The 21,697-nt window shown below is 27.5% G+C and overlaps 1 protein-coding gene across 1 annotated transcript; it reads right to left on the reverse strand.

Annotated features, from left to right (window-relative positions):
- Positions 1-195: 195 nt before the first annotated feature.
- On the reverse strand, positions 196-11,799 carry LOC113550257 (carboxypeptidase N subunit 2-like). Its single transcript, XM_026951990.1, has 11 exons — positions 11,648-11,799; positions 10,763-11,324; positions 8,988-9,138; positions 7,771-7,842; positions 6,919-6,990; positions 6,751-6,819; positions 3,608-3,861; positions 3,385-3,518; positions 3,024-3,283; positions 1,309-1,434; positions 196-428 (listed from the first exon to the last, which is right to left on the reverse strand). Exons 2-11 carry the CDS (start codon positions 11,214-11,216, stop codon positions 266-268), a joined length of 1,755 nt encoding a protein of 584 aa, XP_026807791.1. The 5' UTR covers positions 11,217-11,324; positions 11,648-11,799; the 3' UTR covers positions 196-265.
- Between the last annotated feature and the right edge of the window lie 9,898 nt (positions 11,800-21,697).

Consider the following 21,697-nt stretch of genomic DNA (forward strand, 5'->3'; position numbering starts at 1 on the left):
CCATACGATCAATTAAAAACAAAAGAAACAATACGCGTCCGCACACGCACACCGCAAACAATATAATAATATAATAATAATATACATAATAATAATATACTCGAACGCGGATTGTCAAGCAAAAGCCATTAAATCAATTGCGGTTTCTTACGCGCAATACGTTATAATACTTTATATATATATATATATATTTATTATTGTTTTTATATAATATAATGACGATGATAACGATATTGTATGCCTCCTCGACTGCCGCCGCCGCAGTTTATCGAATGGGTACGCGAGGTGTGAGCTTCACCATGCTCGCCCATTGGCCGTCGCACAAGTCTTCAAAAGTCATGTCTTCGACGGGCTTGCCGCCCAAGTCCCGGGGACCGCGGCACGTCGGGTTCGAGTCCCACACCTTTTGCCTGTTCGCCCGCAGCCACCTGCAAACGGAAACCGATCAACAGACGAACAAAACGCGCATTTCGAGTATCGACGAGTCCCGTCATCGTAATCGCTACCTACTGTTGTTGCTATAACATATTATTTCTAATTCGCATATTTTTATCGTCACTATCGCGAGAAAAAACCCGTCGACTTTAAAATATAAGTATTGGATACTTTTTTTGTGTCCTATCGGACCCGGTCCGGTAGGCGCATAACGAGCTGCGGCTAAAACCAAAACACTAGTCACCGTTTCGTTTTATGGTTTTATATTATATACTACTACTACCTGAGGTGACGAACGACGCATTATTATGTATTTCGAACACATCACAGATATTGATAATTAGTGTGCACTAATATATATATATATATATATATATATGTGTGTGTGTGTGTGTATTATATATTGTTGTAATCTTAAAACCGAACACCAAACAGCTGGTTTGTCATACTGTTAAAAATATAATATTATACTCCACGTTTGACAGTAAAATTTTATCAATTCGATAAAACTGTATACGCAGATTATTATTTTCTATTTTTAATTTTTTTTCACAATCGACGGTAACGCGGCTTACAGATTTTTTTTTCTTTTTCTATTGAACACCTTAATCAAACCGTGTGGTGTCGCTTGTCGCGTCGAATAACTGATGTATTGAATCATATCGTTATTTTAAAAGACTCCGCGTCGGATATAAAGGAAACTATTAATTGTTTTTGTCCGCAACACGACAAGTCGATAATTGGGTATTCGACACAACTAATAGAGCCGTTAATGATCGACTAATTCGACCGATGATATGCGTAATTCCGTGCTGTTTAACTAATCGTAAAACGTTAAAATACAAAACTTAATTTACGATATAATTATTTTACCTAGCCAAGTATAGTATTGTGCAATCGCAGTGCCACGGGTTCTTGGAGAGTTTCAAAGATTCCAACTTTGGTAGGTGATTGAAACAGTCGTTTGGTAGAAATTGAAATTTATTACTGTCAATGTGTCTGAAAAATAAAAACATTGTCGTTTTACACTTTTATAGTTATTTTTCGTTCTATTAAATATACTACGTCATAAGAAGTCTATAGGATTTAACACCTAGGGATTTATAGTATTAGGCGTATTCGCGTAATTAATTTATTCGTTTAGTATAGTATCAGTTGACATAAAATTTATTAATATTTTTAATGCATAAAAAGTTTTTAAAATAATAAATAGTTTGCCAGAACAATGTCGAGTGTAGTGCCATATCGACTTAAGATAACGTAAAATATGTCTAGAATTCCACTCAAATGCTAATGATATGCCTTTCGTTAATTATTATCGCATTCCAAGGGCATAGAATCACTTTTTAGTTTTTATTGTTATTAAAAACTCATTTATCTAATAGCAAACGATGAGTGATTATTGTTCGGTCAAAATTATTCTTAAGTTATTCTCAAAATGTTAATTATATAGACAATCAGTTTATGATCACGAGAAAAGTATTATATTATGTTCGAAAAGAGTACTCGCTCGACTGTATAGATGATTCGAGTTGTCATTGAGTAAATCACTGTAATGGATGATGTGTTACATGTTTTTAAATAAATAATAATAAATCACTGCATAGGAAAAACGATTTTGAACGAAAAAGACAGGTGGTTTAGCATATGTGCATATTATCTAGTCTAGTCTATGTCTTATAATATATAGCTGTATTATTCTCAACGTTTTCTTAATTATTATTTAGGTTAAACTAATATTTATTAAAAAAAATAACATGCTTAAGACATGTGGGTATAATTTATACAAGAAAATAATAAAAATTCCATATGATGTTGGTGCGAATATGTGTTCATGATATAAATAGTTTAAAATGAATCTATTTGAAAATTTTAACTATTTGAAAATCGCATGATATGTAGAAAATAATATTATACCTAATGTCTATTACAAGTTTAAAGGACTTTTGACTATTTTTTTTTTAATTTTTACTAAATAACTAATGTTGTACGAGGTAAAAACGGTTACTTTACTATAATTTAAAGCTTATAATTTAATAATTCAATGATAATATTTAATAAACATTTATAAAACTATTTTTCGAATAATTTTTTTCTGATCGTGTCGTAATACATGTTATGAAATACAAATTTAAAATAAGCACTTAATGCTCGTATTTTTAGACAATATCTAACAACATTATAATTTATTTGTCTTTGTAAATATTAAAAATAAAAATAAAATCGTTAATACAAATATAAATATGCATTTGAATTTCTATAATTATATAGGTAATTATTATTAGGTATGATGATAATATAAATTAAGCATAATTCAATTTAATTGTGTATTTAATGTAATATTCTTTTTACAGCAGTTTATAATAATTAGAGGGAATTTAATGTTTCAACAACTAATCGAGTTTCAGAAACTTTACAATAATCAATCAGGTTTATATATTGTGTTATAATTACGACAATTATTGCCCTAATTATGTATGGATAAACTGTATTGGTATTAATAGAAACAAATACATACTGTTATTATGTTATTAAAAACGTAGTATTATTATATGATTTTGTGTTAAATACGAAATCGAAAAACTTACAATTTTCTGATATTCATTAATGGCTCGAAAAGTCTGTCGTCGATAATTTTTAGCACATTGTTGTTAAGAAACAGCGACGAAAGATTTTTCAAACCGTAAAAGCTGTTGATGTCCAACTGTTGGATGTTGTTCGAAAAGAGGTAAAGTTTTTCGAGTGATGCCAAATTCTTGAACGTCCGTTCCGGTATGAACTCCAAGTAATTTTGACCGAGATGTAGTTCGTTCAAGGCTACCAAGTCAGTGAACTCATTGCCGTTAAGCTATATGTTGTACGTAAACAATGTATTATACCATAAACAGAGATGCTAAGTGACGGTGTGATATTATCGTTATTTAGTTACGATAATATTATGTCACTCACTAAATTTATCCAGTTTTCGGTTAGGTCTAGATACACCAATCTTCGCATGTTGTTAAACAACCCGGGACGAATAAACGATATGCGATTGTTCCTTAAGGACAAGACTTCCAAGTACTCAACGTCGTCAAACACCCCTAAAAACCCGTTACAACGTTATTATAATTGTATATAATTAACCGTATTGCCTACGGTGTTGCGATTATCAAAATCCATTTAACAGTACCCAAGGGTAGTTGTTGCAGTTGATTTTCTTGCAATTTCAACCTTTTGAGCGATGACACGCCACGAAATATGTCGGACGATATCTCTAACAACGAGTTGGCCGACAAATCGAGATCTTCCAGCTTGTTGAGATCTTTGAATATCGACTTCGGAAAGACCTCTATTTTGTTGCCGTACAGATGCAACAGCACCAAGTTTTTCGTCGATTGGAATAATGTTTCTGGTAGTTGTTTTATATGATTCATCGACATGTCTCTTTAGGGACATAAAATAAGATTCAATTGGGTTTATATTGCGTAGCTTACGACATAGTAACTACATAGTAAATACTACCTATATATATATTATAGGAATATTTAAAATATTATCAAGTAGGTAAATAATAATTATGTATCAAAGCATTAGTGTAACATTTGGGAATAGCAAAAAATCACTGATAAAAATTATACTTAGGAATTTGTAATTACTGTTGGTAAAAATATTCCAAACACACTACTTAATTTAACTTATTAAAATCCCTACGAATCATTAAACAAGTGTGTTGATAAGCAAATCACGATTTCAAACGTTTGGACGTATTGGTAAATCTGAGGATATACATCTTATATTCTGTAACCAACCGTATGGGTTTATATTCAGTAAAATGTTAGTAACTAAATTATTTTATAATTTTAAATGTATATATGCACCGTGGCGGTAGTTTGAAAATTTAAATTATCGGAATAAAAATAACACAGTACCTAAATAATAATTTCTTTAATTGCTTAATATTTCAAAATATTATCGAAGTTAATTTAATAATGTATGCGAGTTCACTAAATTTCAATACCTAGTTATTATTAGGTATAGCTATTTTTTATACACATATTTATTAAATTATGTTAACTCTGCAGAATGTTCAATATAAAAAAAATAATATTTTATTAATGGAAAGCGTTCAAACGAAATTACACATCGTAGCTGGCTATAAAAACGAATAAATCAATAAGCTAACACATAAATCGTATTAGTCAACAATGAGTATGAGACGAAAAAAAACATTCGATTAGTAATAACATAACATGAATTTTTATCAATGCAATAGCGTTTTCGACTGGAACAGATAAAGAAAAACAGTGATATTTCATAGTATTTTGTCAAAGAATATCAGAATATGCTGAAGTAGTTAAAACGTTTTATTAAAAACATAAGACTAAAAACTAACAAAATATACACGATTAGTGTCATAAGACAAAAAATGTTTTTAATTTGAATGATGAATATTTTATTTGTTTATAACTAATTTACGCGGAGCTTGGTTATCTTCCTAACTGTTGAAACAAATAATGTGCACAGAGTCTTGCAAATATTCACGCCCTAATAAGCAGTGTCATATTATAATATTATAAAATAATTTAATTTATATATTATTTTATTCGTTTATGGATAATTATACAATTTTATTTAAGTATTTTGATTTAATATTTGTTGATAATTTATTCAACCCAAATCAAAATCTTTACCTATAATAATAAATTATTTATCTATAATCGCGATTGATTCAATAAATATTTTTAATTTAATAATCACCCACGAAAAGCAAAATCTCAATAACTTATAATTTAAACAGAGACCATAGATGAATATTATAATCATCAAACGCGTGAAATAATATTAGTGTCTATTTTTTTTCATGTAATTTAATTGGAGCAAACGTAATGTTGTCAAGCTATTAACGCTTCGATTATATTTTACAATGGAGAATAAAAATAAAATATATTTATTTCTATATTGTTGATGGATTTCAACACATATAAGAACCGTTAATTCATATTATTTATAATGCACTAGATAAAATTGTAATAAAACCTCAATTTTTATGTTTAAAATTCGTTGAATCATTTTTACCATCGTAATAATTTTTTTTTATCAGATATACAGCAGTGTATAAGTATTATACATTTATACTTGACACCCTTCAACCTATCTTAGCTGCCTACGTGTTATATTATAGTTTTTAATATATAAAGTTAATATGAGGTGTAGTTGTAAACGAAACGATTTATGCAAAAAAAAAAAACAATTATATAACGATAAACATAGAACTGGTTTAAAAATTTTAATCAGCCTTTCTCCAATCGTTCATTCTCTTTTTCGTCATACATTTTTTTCTAGCAGCTGATTTGCTGACTTTTCACTATATCATACTGTTACTATACCCATAGTATAGTATATAAATGTGTGCGCAGTGTTATTAAAAACTAATTTGTGTACCAGGAAAAAATGACTTAAATAATTAATCGATAAATTAATAATGATTAACGACGATGTAATGTTTTTCTAACATATTATTACTTGGCAGTTAGCTTTATATTAAACCGATTTAGCCATACTACTTGGGCTCATCGAAATAAAAAATTTAAATTGATCATTAATAATTATCTACATTATACTCATAAGGACAAAAACGAAACACAGTTAGTGTTTGGTTGTGCGTAATGAGAAACAAATATTAAGTAGATAATATAATTCAAACCAGTATAACAATGTGAAATGGACAATGCAGAAAGTTAAATGTATTTTAATTGAAACGGTGTCCCAACAAATGTTTAATTAGGAAGTAATAATATGTACAATACTAATAAATATGTAAACGTATAACCGTTACCTGTTACACTGTATACAATTAAAATGTGCGTTCAATATTGCTATATTGTTCTTATTTGTTCAAGTAATCGATATTTATTGAATAGGTCATACGAAATTATGTTTGATAAAAAGATGAAGACATTAAAAAGTAATATGAAATTTGAAACGGTAGAATTATAATTTTTGTAAATTTGTCAACTATAATTATATATTTTACAAATACTTTTCCAGTACTTCGTCCTTAATTTGGTGGATTTCTCTTTGTATTTATGCTATTATTGAACAGTATTTAGATCAATTACCTTGAAATTATGTAATAATTCAACATCTGATATTACAATTTGTATTAATACCGGCGTATCATAATATGTTATTATTATATGTTTCAAGGCAATAAAAAACCTATAAATTATTTGAAGAAACAAATTATACTTTATATGTTTTTACACCCAAGTTATTTAGTATACATAATACAGGTTGAATAAATTACTATATTAATAACATAAGAAAACTCACAATATCTGTAATTTTGTGTTTCTTTTGAACAATAATGGCACCTCGATCAAGTGATTCCTGTGAAACCTCCTAAAACGTTCCATGCAAAACAAAATTTTATAGTATTGACAATACACTGAAAGTTGTATTATATTTAATAGGCGTATAATATATAATAAATTATGTTACAGTTTTGTGAGGTTTTCCAGCGTGTTGAAAATGCCCGCGGGCACATAGTCTATATCGTTATCCGTCAGGTCCCTAGAAAGTACACGTGTGCAAGTTATTTAGCATAACGCTGAGGCGCTTCACGCATCCAGTGTTATGCTCCGACAGTTTTATTATTTTTCATTTACATATTGATGATAATGAAAATTTAATATATTATTTAGATAAAATTAATGTATGTTTTAAATCTTGTTAAAAAATATATACATAATATAATTTAGTAGCATATTATATTCCATTTATTTTGCTAAATAACAACATTAATAATATTAAAATGTGAAAATCTCGCGGGATTTTATTAATATTATAATTTTCAAGCGAGTTATCAGTATTTTTAAGTTGTAATATTTTACATAGCTTTAACTCACTTAAAAGTAAAACTAAAATATCAATAAAAATCAATAAGATTTCCTAAACAATATTTTTATAGTTTGATAATTTATAAATTGACTTTAAAATCAAAGCTAACAGCATACAATTAATTTTGCTATGTAGTATACCTACGTTAGTAAGATGGAGACAGTATATCGAGTAGGATGTTTTCTTAAATCACTAATAATAATAATTATTAAGGAATGTTAAATTATTTAAATTTTAATGTAAATCTGTCTAGATTGGTAAATATTAAAATTATTTAATAATAATTAATACAATATGTATTATATAATTTCTATTTTAGACGGCATCAATTTAGATAAGATAATGGTTCAATGATTTATCTGACTAAATTTAATTATTGCATAACACTGAATTTATACCTTATGTGATACAATTATTTATTCATTATATTTAATTTAAAGGAATTTCACTTACAGTTCCGTCAGGTTTGTCAGACCTTTAAACGTGTCTTTATGCAGAGACACTATACTGTTGGTGCTCAGGTCACTGAAAAGTAAAAACTGTAGTCGGTGTAAAAATAAAACATGACCCTGAGATGATTTTTGAAAATGGACAAAAAAATCTTATTACAACGTACAATATTTTCATTACAATATTATGTAAGTACGTTCGAAAATTGCGATTGATCCAATTCGCCGTAAATGACGGACAGATCTAATAATAAATAATGTTGTTTTATTTTTTTGCGAGACTGTAAAAGTTGATTATTTATCTCTTTCCAATAATTGTTATTAGCTAATAATAGAGAGTGTAAAATAATGGTGAATTAATGATAAACGATTATTGAAGTAAAATTTGGATCATAAATAAATATAATATATCGGTACCTATTATGAAGTAAGTACCTACCACATAACATTAATCTGACAATTTATCGTCTTATATTCTTATTACTACTCACATGCAGAACTTCGTGTTGACCGAATAATGTTGAATAAATAAATAACACAATATTATTATGATAAAATGTAAAGAGGTCAATAGAAACTACTTCTAATCAGAAATAAACATTTCTCAATCGTTCGTTTATTTATTTATTTTTTTTTATACGAATTGAGGCGTGTATGAAGTGTTTGATCCAAATGATACATTTTTAGATCACGCTCGCTGTTTTTTTTAGTGTACACATTTTTAGATTTTTAAACTGTTGCACAAGGCGATGTCAACAATGGAAAACGGTTTAATCTTAACACGATTTTGTGCGTTGCGCACTGCAAATGCGGTTTAAAAAGAAAAACTGTAATCAACAGTGTGGAGCATAATCATATTATGCTTTCTTCTTGAACTTAATATATCGACCTACCTCGTATCTGGTAATATTTTTTTTCGCATATTATACCTATTATAGTCACCGAGTCAGTGGCCTCGTTCGACGAATTATTGTTGTTTAATGTATTTTTAAACGTTCCCCGCCCGTGTCGAAAAAAGTGCGAATTTACCAGTTTCGAAACGATCATTCGATATGATTTAATAATCATCATCGGCGTGCTATAATACACGTTGAACGGCGGAACGAGATATTTTGTTTATAACGTTGTGTTTCAACTCCGCGTTCAGCGAGTGAGTGCTATATTATTATTATAATATAATATACTGTAATACGAGTTGAACGACATTCTCGTTATATTTACATTGCGCTGACGTCGTACGGTAGCGTTTGGCCCGGTGGAATTTCTTCAAAGTCCTTTCTCCAACAGCTCACCGAATGTGTTTCAGTTCTGCACTTGCACGGTCCGTGATTACAGCGCTTCCACCGAGAGACTCCGGACGCGATTGTCCACACTGAAACGATTACATAGATCGTCGCCACTATTATTGCACGTCTTAACCTTAGAGTTATGTTTCGGTAGCGTGTTTGACCGTTTGAATAATGGATAATTGATGTACATCATACGTTTATATTTATAAATTATTTTGAAATAGGTTGGTTCAGTGATGACAATATACAAAATTATTTTTTAAGTATCCTCTCCCCTTTGTTTTTCTTTAATAACGCATTTATTCAAATTCTAAATTTTTATAATTTTAAAATATACTTAAAGATCGTATTTTCAAATACTCTGATCTTTTGTACTAGCCACTAGGTATACTCGTAGATATATACTTAGTGTCATGGGGAAAATTTCTAATTTTTGAATAAGTACCTTTCTTTTTTACAGTAAACTGTGAACAATTTTATGTATCCAAATCAAAATATGAGCGATTAATTTCTTAAAATATTTATGATAAAGAAAATAATTATTAAAAATGGTTTAACAAAAAAATAAATTATAATATGCGATTGTATATAAGTACTTTCGATACTAAGTCAATTTTTTACTAATTGTTAAACATTAGTATCTTAGTATTGATTAATATCAAATTTGAATTTAGGTACATCAAACATTTTCCTCAAATAGTCATCTCCTAAATAATTTATCGTAAAAAAGAATGGTTTTCATTTTAAAAACAAAATTTTATACCACCGTAGAATGTTTCTTAAACAGAATAAAAATCTAAACAATTTAAAATATAGCATTTTAATTTACTTATAAATTCTAAAATTCAGATTTTGAATTGAAGTATTATTTAAGCAAAAAAGAAGGTGTGTGAGTAAGCTTAATAAATTTCTATACATATACTCGTATATTATATACTAATCGATCAGCTAGAGAATCAGATTAGATCATAGGTGATACATCACGATAGTATAAAATATATTTAAACCAACTAAAATTACTAATAATAGGTATAACATATTAATTTTAAAATTATATAATAATATACTATTTATTTTGTTGATTAAAAAGTGAAATAATAATTTTGATTTTTTTAGTGGGTGACACAGTTATTCAAACTGAATGTAAACGACCACTTGGTCGTTATATTTTTAATACATGCGTAATTTGAATTTTCAGTGAATTTTTTGATAAATGATAAATATTATCATAATAATAATAGTAAATTACATTACACTACACCGACAATTAAAAATAACTGCGATGAAATGTAAAGTCGACTATTGATCGAAATCGTTATTGGAATGCGATAGGACGTCTTTTAAAATTATGTTATTTATTGCATTTACAAATTGAATAAACAAATACTTCATGTACATTTTATTTTATACATCATATTTATTTCTTTTGTAAATTTTTGGGAAATATTATAATAGTTATTATTTTCCGTTCGATTTTAGAACGATCTTCAACTCTACATTATTAAAATATCATATTGACAAAAATAAAAACAAAATACAAAACTTCTTTTTATAAACGTGTATCTATATTATTGCAATGCGTTAACCGGTAACGAGAGGACTTCGGACATTAAAACATCTAATCGGTGAACGTCTCTCGGCGTTTTTGAATAATGAATGTGTTACGTTATACGCGGATTGCGCGTGGGATTATAATAATATACCTACCGGGCTGTTCGACGGACCGGAGCCGCCTGTCCAACCGCTGCAGCCTGGCCTCGAGCAGCGCGCCCCTGTCACCGGCCACGCCTCCCCGTCCACCGTCTTCGCCGCCGCGCAACTTGTCGTTGATCGGCCGCACCGCGTTGGCCAGGTCGTCGCGCATCCTGACGTACGCCTCGCAGGCGTTCAACGCGCACACGTCCACCCGGCCCACGGCCGTCAGGTTTCCGCCGACTCCCATCCACGCCGGGTGGACGAACGGCGGCGGGCCGACTGCGCCGTACAGCGTACCGTTAACCGCGGCCGCGGCCTGGCACCGTCCGAACAACGCGACGGGTAGCTGCAGGAGCCAGGCCAACGCCGCGGCCGTGGTCAACGCCATGGCGGCCAATCCACGCGGCCACGGTCGTCTCTCGGCCCTGGTTCCAAAACGTCCGTATTCTTTTAGCGCCGGCGACATGACGCGACGTTAGACCGGACCATAGATCAGATGAGTGTCCTTTAACCGGTGGCCGTCGATGGCTCGATGTCGTGTCACGCGAGGGCTTTAGAACTAGTTAGCGATCAGCTATTTTAATTACAAAAAAAAAAAAAGTATACGGTAAGCATGCGTATTTCATAAAACATAGTGTACAATATCCAGTGCTTGACTTGGAAAAAGATAGTAGAGGTACTTTAAAGCTACTTTTTAAAAAATAACGTCCCTATAGCATTTTATAGAAGCTCACATAGCCATCACGAGGGGTTTACCCTAGAAAGGGTGCTAGTATATCCGAAAAAATCAGTTGAAGTATTCAGCGTCTCCCCAGGTCGAGCACTGAATTAATATTATGAAGCGAATAATACCAAGATTAATATACATTTATCAAAAATACGTCTACTTTTACTCACGCGAAGTAGTTTTTATGAATCATTTTTTTTTTTTTTTGGAAACGACAGGTTACAGGCAACGATAAAATGCGTTTCGAGTCCAAAAAGGTCGAAGATCACTGGTATAATAAATAGATCGCTTCAGGTCGCTGCTGTACTGTTTCGGACCGCGATCGTCGTTGGACTGCGAGCCCGTCAATTCTATGAGACGCGCGATAAACAAATCGCAAATAATTTACATTATATCATCAGATAATCATTTTTACGTCCGTCTCGAAATCCCTTTTGTTGTCCGTCCGTGACAGTTCGTTATGGTTTGTCATCGCCGCCGCGTCCGGTCCGCGTTTCGCATTGTTTCGGCTGTTTCCGTAATTTTTCCCTCAATTTTACCGCACAATTTTTATTATTGTCATTATGATTACCCGTTGTATTGTTAGCCGTCTGCGCCACAGGACGTCCCGTTTAAAGATTAACTGTCGTCGACGTTATCGGAATATTTCGGTGACACGATGTTTAGACGTAGGTAGTTACGTTGTGTCGCATCAATATATTTTCATTTTCTGGTAGGTACAGGTTGGTGTCGTAAAGCTATTACTTTATACCTCGTAGAGTCCCGATAGTCAACAGGATCACACGATGTGATATATATATTAGGTACTCCTGGACAATGACACGAGACATTCGTCATTACAATATGTCGATATTTGCTTTTAAATATATATGTTGTACACAAACTATTAAGTATAAATACTCGGTTTTTTTATCGGTCTCAAGTTTGATAGCCCCACTGGACTAATATATTGCATCAGAATAGCATTAGACAACTAAATAAATTAAATTTCAATTATTTTTCAACATATTTTCAACAGTTTAGAATCTCCTCCTATATGCTCTACATATACGTAATATCATCTTCTCAAATAATACAAATTTTAAACTTAAAATTAAAAATGGAGAAAATTAGGTAAACACTTTGCTGTATAATTTATTATAGGTGTCAATTTTATCTCATTATTGAGTAAATCATTGGAATATACGCGTTTAATTATTAAATTAAATTATTCAATTCATCAATGCATACGAATAACGAATCTGAACGAAAATGGTCTGTCAATAAGCTATGTAACTAAGTATATTTTATGATATATATTTAAAGTAATTTATTTTAATATTTTTGATACGGTAAGTTGAATTTAATTTTGCCAAAAAAATTGCATTTGGTAATGTTATCAATTTATCATGTGTAAATAATAATAAACATTAATATTATCAAATATACATGAATAATTATAATGTGTTATTCTTCATTTAAATATAAAAATTCGTCCAAATTTAAATCCCAATAAAATCTATAAAAAAATATTTTTTGAATACAGTCTGAATTACTATTATGTGAAACTTTTTATTACATTTTCAAGCCTTAGCTATACGAATTGAATATTTATTACATTTGTATCTAAAAAAACAATTTTAAAATGCTCATGAATTCGGCATATGTTGACAAAATTTAAACTTTAAATGCTTATAAAAAAGTATTTATGCACCTATAATGTATATTTAATATTTTTAAATAGTTATACAGGGCTAAAACGATCACAAATAAAATTGCACAAAATAATAAATTGTAATTAAAATATAGTTTAACACGATTATAATATCTGATTATCTCAAAAATCTAAAGTAATATCAATAAACTGCTCTGGTCTCGTTAACAAAAATGTGTAATTGAGTGGAAGTTCTTTAAATTACTTATAACATTTTCAATTTAAGTTTAATATTTTCACGCTGAATTATTATGTGCTCGAATGTAGTAACTCATATAGATACTAGATAGGAGCTTTAAAAATGTTTATAAAACAAAGTCAATTTTATTTTACCATTTCATAATAAATGTATTTAATATTGTTTTAATTTTAGTTTCTTGTTCGAAAGAAAAATATAATTTTTAGAAATACTGTTGTATAAAATAAATATGTTTATCGAAAAAAATAGTCAATTATTTATTATGAACATATTTTGAAGTATAATACGAAGGACGGATTGGTAAGGATATCCCGAGAAATGTGTTACCACTCAACTCCAATGACTTACAAGCTTTAATCACTTATAAAATATTATAAACATGTACTGTTACCATATAAGTATATTATTAGATTTATAATATTTGAATATGTCTATAGAAAATATTTTGATTTATGTAGAATCTAAAATTGAAAACATCAACGAATTTTTACAAATGTAAATAATATTTATGATACTTAACCTTTTTTTTTATTTGTTTGATAAAAGAGAAAAACAATGGTATCGGTAAAAAAAGTATGATTTACTCGTATTTAATATAATAGGAGAAAATAATATACGAACCACATATAAAAGTTTATTTGATTGGCATTTACGAGTATACAATGAAATACAAAGACTCAATACATTTTATAAGTACATTTTTTCGGCAATAAAATAATTTAAAATACAAAGTATTGATGTTTAAGCATTTTATAGAATATTATCATAAAGAAAATTATCTAGAAAATTAAAAAATATATCAATTTAGCCAAATATAATTCTTCAGACAGGAAAATATAATTATACGCCATTTAAAACCATTTAAATGTAGTTCACTATTGTATATTTTCTTATTCTAAGTGTTTTTAATATCCATATATTATCAATTATTATGATAATAAAACTATAATACACACACTCATACTCATTATATAATCATAATATGAAATAGTTTGCCCTAGAAAGCAATTAAATTACACAATATTGGTTATTCCTGTTAATCACAGTGACACAGATAGTATAATAATTTTAATATAATATAATATATATTTTATTATTGAATATTTAATTACGAATATTTGGAAGGTCAATATATAGTGATACGTATAGTCTATACGTTTTCACGTTTTCACGTTTACATTTTTTGAGTTAATTAATCCGAATAGAAATCGCCTACTCATATACTGATTATTTTTGATTAGTTGTTTTGTATACATAATACGTGAAACATAATATTTATAAAAGTTTGATATTATAATATGTATCATGTATGTATATTTATAATATTTAGCGAGTAGCACTAAGTTGTTTGGAATTTAAACCAATTTAAATAAAATATCAAAGAAATGAGACGTGACATAAATTAAATAATATTATATAGACATCATAATATGGATATTGCATAAATTATTTTTTATGTATTGCAAGATCAATATAAATTATACAGTTATTCAATATACTAACCTACTTGAAGTTATAGGTGATTTTAAGAACTGTATATTTGTATAAAGTATAATTTTTATGATTATAAATATATAGTACGTGGTAAAAATCTATATAGGTAATTCTGACAAATAAGTTCATTTAGTCAAATTATATAAATTTATCGACGATAAACATTTTACGACTGCTTCACATATATTATATATTATAATAAGTATACTTATAATATTATCATTCTAATTGTGACATAAAAATATCCATATTACCAGAATAAATATAATATTCGATGAAATAATTTATACATTATTACATTAATTATTTATGAAGTTAATATAGTTATAAAAAAAAAAAGCCATAATTAATTTCCATAAATAGGTTTTGTTTGTAACAATAATCATATGCAAATTGTAATTTATTTAAAATAATAAATTAATATCAGTTGATAGAAGAGAAAAGCTCTCAATAATTCAATTATTCGTCTTAGACGTTTATTTAAGCACAGGTATACAATAATGTTAAAGTATCTTAAGGAATTAGGCATAATATAACGATTTTAGTTATAAAAATGTAATTAATAGTCAAAACTTTAGTCAAACTCTTTATCATGTATACATAATATATAGCTGTGAAACAGAACTTAATATAATTATAATGTGTTAAAGTGCAATATCACATGACACAGACAATATTAAAAATTTATCTAAATATCCTAAAAATATCAGTTTTCGAGTATGATACAGTACACATAAAATTTTTATAAAATATTTAATTTGACGTGACTCATTTATCATGTATTTCAATTCTTATTATTACTATTAATTAAGTATAATAATTACATTTGTTGACTTATCTAAGTATAATATTATATACTATACATTATAGCATTTATTATACTGCTTATTAACAAGTATATATAATACTTGTTAAAAAAAATGTTCTGTCAAAATGTGTTATTTTATTTTTTTGGGAAATTGAATGCCCAAAAATTGTGTGGATTTTATACCGAACAGATAAATACAGATAAATATTTTCAAATGCGTAGCACTGAATATATACAGATCGGGACACCGTAGTATTTTTTCGATTCAGTCTGTACACTGTTATATCTATATTTATGGATAGTCTTATGCCAGCTTGTAGGTGGCGTGAATATTGTATGAACTTAACGGCTCGTCAAAAATTAATGAACAATGTTGGTTGGTCATTTATTTGATGTCTAATAAATATTTAAGGATCCGTTAAATTTCGACGGATCTGACATTTCCCGGCATTAACCTTTAATTTTACGCGCATGTATCAATTTGTTAATTTGATCAGATTTTTGCTGGAAAATATTAAACGAACGGCTGACTAAAATATATTTTATCGATAAATCGATCGAAATATCAAAATAAATAAATATTTTTTGGGAGTACTGTAATCACCCGTGATTGTAACCAACCCTTCAACGCTTATTGGTTATAGTAATTTAATGTGAACGCTATGATATGCAATTCGAACTAGGCTATAGTAAGATACTGACTGTTATTTATACCCGATTTATGGTGGATATATATACATATAAATACATATCAATAGTCCCGCATCGATATTTTAATATTATATACATTTGATAAAGAAAAGTGTAATTAATCACAGTATAATCGGTGCAATGATAGCTAATGATGCTGATCACAACGGTTTTGGATATAAGGATATATATATATGGTTTGATTACGAGTTATTCTAGTTTTTATTCGTGTGGGATTATTTTATTGGTTGAAATTATTAATTATTCGGGCTTCGGGCATTCAATTTTTTTTCTCAGTAATGTGACGCATCATTCTATTGGACTTGTAATGATTATTTACATAATATATTATGATATAATATAATATTTACAATTTAAATTATTACTCCCTATTTATATATAATTTTAAATTGAACTATATAGTTAAAACTTGAAAGCAGACAAATTAAGAAAATCACACGTCAAGTAGATATCTAGGTTAGGTTAGGTTAGTCGAAGTCGATATACAAATATGATAAATAATTTATAAATAATTATGTTAATTACTTAGTAAAAGTCTTTAAAATGTTTAAATGGTCACGTTAATATATAATATTAAAATTAAATGCACGAAACAATAATACAATACATGCTTAATAAATTTAATTTGCGATTGTTTGTCGGAAGAAAACAATAAACAACTGGTAGTATCTAACTTAACTAGCCACAAAAAAACATGAGGCTAAAAATAAATCATAAAAATATGTATTTTTTAAAATAAAATCTAACTACGTACATTGTAACTAGATATCAATGTCATTATAATTCACACGAACAAACACAAAAATCATAAATATAAGGAATTACAATATATTTTATGTATTTTTTAAACAATTTAAATATAAAAACCATTCTAGAAATGTAAATTATTCGAAATTGTAGATATATAAAAATGTTTAACTTTTTAAGTACTTTCACAAAACGTCAAAATTATTTGTTGATTAATTTTCAAAGTTTAAAATAATAAAATGTCAAAATAAAATCCAAAACGGTATATTTTAAGTTAACGTAGTTTTTATGAAAATTCTTTTTACGTTCTGAACTTTTATCTAAATATGTGTTATTATACTGTGAAGGTTATTGAATTTAAAAATAAACAAAACGATTCCGTTGGAAAAAATCTAATAATTAAAAATACTTACTTAAATGTGGTTTATAAACTTTAAGAGCTTAATATAATCGTATTTTTTTTTAAATAAAATTTCGAACAAAGGTTAAATGTTATAAAAACTTCATTTTGTTAATTTTAATGGTTTTTACCCAAAACTTAAATCTGAATAATATTTAAAATCGAGCAAATTTATTTATCCTATTATACAATTATTATTTGAAATAAGAATATATCCATAAGTATCGATGTTATAATATTATTAATATTATAAATATATATTATAATGTTTACAGTGAATTAAATATTTTAAATCTGATAACCTATTTTAATTCTTCGGTAAGACGGTAACACCAAAATATAAACTTGTTAAGACAATAGTATACAAGTGAGTATTTAAGAATTTTGTTATACTTTTGTTTTTTTCTTCTTATTATCAAGATTTTTCAATATAAAATTTAATAAACTTTTAATTGAGAATTAAATATTAATTAAAATGACTTTAATATTATAATAGTAAAATAATTGTATATTGTAATAAACATACTAAAATAATAATATCAATATTGTTAAAACCTTGTTGTAAGCAATTGTTTTCAATGTGATTTAATTTGATTTACATACGACCCCAAATATAATAAGTAATGACCTCATATATTAATATTATAACTAAAATATATTAATATGTACATTTAGTTATAATGTATAATGCTTACATGACTATATAAATACATATATCTAATTATATATAATTAATATAGTTTGTTTTACGTAATTCATAAATCACACGATATCATTAAACCCGTTTGTCTGTACATGATATCATGATTTAATATTTATACTAATTTAAACTGCTATACATATTAAACAGTATTAATTACTAATAAATAATAATAATTATTATGTTTTGTCGATTAAAAAGCAATATAAATATTATTGCACCTCGGAAAAGAACTGTACCATGGCCGTCACGAAAATGTAGTATCTTATTTTCTCGATACTAATACATTTTAACAGATATGTGTTTACAATAAACTGCCAACTCTCACTTTCAAATAATGTGTTAGAAAGGCTATATAAATGTATTAAAATACACATGTGGGATACTTATCAAATGCTAAATTAAAGAAAAAATAGTTAGTCATGATTCACAAGGTTCATATATTAATAGGACGTTATCTGTTTATTATTATATTATTAAAATTTAAAATTGGGTTATTGGTGGTTTTCATGTGGTAAATTTATATGTATATATTTTTTAATTTTATATTGTTTATAGTGTTTAGTATTTTTTTAGTACAGCATTCTTAAGACTATTAACTATCAAATATAATACAATGCTATGTTTATTATTAAATAATAATTTCAACACACGCATATTATTTAATAATATTATTTAGGAACAATGTATTTTTTATATATATTATATTACACATATTCTACCTTATTTTTTACTTTTTTTAATATAGTCAAATTATATTGTAATTACTGACAACACAAAGACCTAAAAAAAAAAAAAAAAAAGAAGAAAAGAATAGAAGCAAATATACTTTAATAGGAAGTTCCTATGCTGTTAATGATCTAACAAACAAACTACTATTTGACAATAATCGTATAGGTTCAAGAAATTAGTATTAAAAAAAAATGATTAAATTATAATTTATATAGTTTATTATGACTTTTATTAAAACTTTTGCCATACTTAATGACATTTTGGGAATTGGGACTACGATAGCTGTACCTAAATTGCATATCTAGGTCGCCGTACTATCATAACATTGAAATATCGGAAACATACAAATAAAACACATAGTGGAACGTAGTATAGCATAGGGAAATATAAATATTATCAAGAGAATATTCCAAGTACAAAAGTACAAAAGAAATATATTAGCTGCAACGAAAGAATGTATTGAGTGTCGTTTGTAATGGTACAGGTATTAAGCTTATTGCAGCATATGCGATTGAGAGAGATTATTTTTGTTATTTTTTTATTTAAACTTTGTTATACAATTACTTTCAAAAATTAGGATAGTTTTAAAGCTACAGAAAAATAAAATTATTATTGAACCCCAAACCCCCCGAAATAATTTCGAGTAACGAGGAGGAAAAAATTGTTTTATTATATTGCGGCACAATTTTTATTGCTAAATTTTGTAAGCCCCCCGAATTTTTTTTTTTTATACGTGTCTGAACTAGATGATATTCAATATAAATACCTCAGTGTATTAAATTGGCGTGAAACAATAATTAAAAATTAAAATCTATATGTCATACCTCCGTGATTAATATTATTTTCCATAATTTTTGCAAAGGGTGATATATGGGATAATAGGATATGTTGCTGTACAGCGTACGATACCTATAATACATACCTAGACTTGTGGTACTATGTGTTTTCCTGGTTAATGTAGTATATAGTAAAATAATAAGTGTCCGTATTGATTCAAAAATAATTAAAATGAAGAAAATAAATTATGCTCGTGTATAAATTGTAACTTGTAACTTATAATATAATAAATAATTATATTTTAAGTTTGTTAGTTGTATATTTTTATTTGATATATTAACTGTGTAATTTTATGAGAATAAATTATGGGATAATAAAAATCAAAATTCATATGGAATCAATTTAAAAAGGACAAAGCTCGTTAATATTACATTTTACAATAGAACAAATATTTATAAACATAACTGATATACTGGAATTCTTCAATTTTTATATATATAACACTATAATACTAAGTATTGGTAAAGTAAGCAGACATATTTTAGTAAGATCGGCGAATTTTTGCTATTCTAACATTATCAATAACTTAAATATTTATTTTGTATTGGTATACAGAAGACAGAACTAAAATAATAATGGCGTATTCATTAACCTAAACATGTATTTTAAACTTATTCTATAATGTTATTCTGTTTTATTTGGTATTCTAATAATTGTATGAATGGATTCAGTACATATATTCGATTTAAACTAATAAAAACAGGTAGAATTAATTTATGAAAAAAAAAAAAACCACAAAGTATTTAGAAACACTATTAATTATGTATAAAACGAATAATGATAATGATAATAATTATATTATATAAATCAGAAATGAGTCATATAATATCAATGTATTGTTAGGTAATTTTATTAATTCATTTTGTCTTGTTAAAATAATTTTAGGTTAGCGAAAATCATCATAATATTCTTACATTGTCCGTATTTTATATGGATATAAGTATTATAGTATTATATAATTTGTGAATTAAATATATTTGTGTTTGAGAATTTTTAATCTGTCAATTATTTACGGTTTCGTTGTTTGTTTTGTTTATGATATTTATTTATTTACTATCGAAGATAATGCGCGTTGGAGTTTTTTAAACCACGCTTTACTCCCACAAATCATAAACACCAACACTGTAGTGGTACCTAAATAGTATATATTTTTAAACCCGTATTCAAGGATTACATGAAGGCTGAATGACACAATTTTTTTTCCGTTTACAACCACTTCCACTAAACACAATATATATTTTAGTCATTTATTCCACAGCTCATAATGTATTATAGTTTATACATTAAATATTTATGTGTAAACCAATATTCATTCGCATTGATAAATACGTAGTCATGCATATATTTATAAAAAAGAAAGTATAAATACGTAGAAAGGCGTGTAGAGTTTATTAAAATGTCCTTTGATCTAAACCACAATATTTTAGTTATGTTATGGTATTACGATACTATAAATATTATTTTTTGTCATTGGTTTTAACCGTTTTCTAAATGCTCTGTCGTCTTCAAACGGGATAAAAAAAAAGCTCAATATATTATTTAAAAATGCACGAGGCAATCCCATTTTGTGATATGAAAAAAAAATTTATCTTATTCGAATACCGCGAGCCAACGTATACAGTGGCGCTACGCTCCATTTTTTATCGATTAAACAAGACGTGTAGGCATATATTTTGTTTTTAAGTACGGTTGGTAACTGCAGGTATATGTATATGTCCTGCATTCGCATCGTCATAATATCTTTGCTTTTAATGTGAGTAAAACACGAACTACGATTGACATTTTGATACTTTAGATTATAATAATTATTTTGTCATATTTAATTATTTCACGCGCCCTCAACTTACTGTAGAGCGCAAGTAATTAATGTGAGTTCTCTATTTTGTTGTAATAAAAAAC

This window comes from Rhopalosiphum maidis, chromosome 1 (genome assembly GCF_003676215.2).
Source record: "Rhopalosiphum maidis isolate BTI-1 chromosome 1, ASM367621v3, whole genome shotgun sequence".
Lineage (NCBI taxonomy): Eukaryota > Metazoa > Arthropoda > Insecta > Hemiptera > Aphididae > Rhopalosiphum > Rhopalosiphum maidis.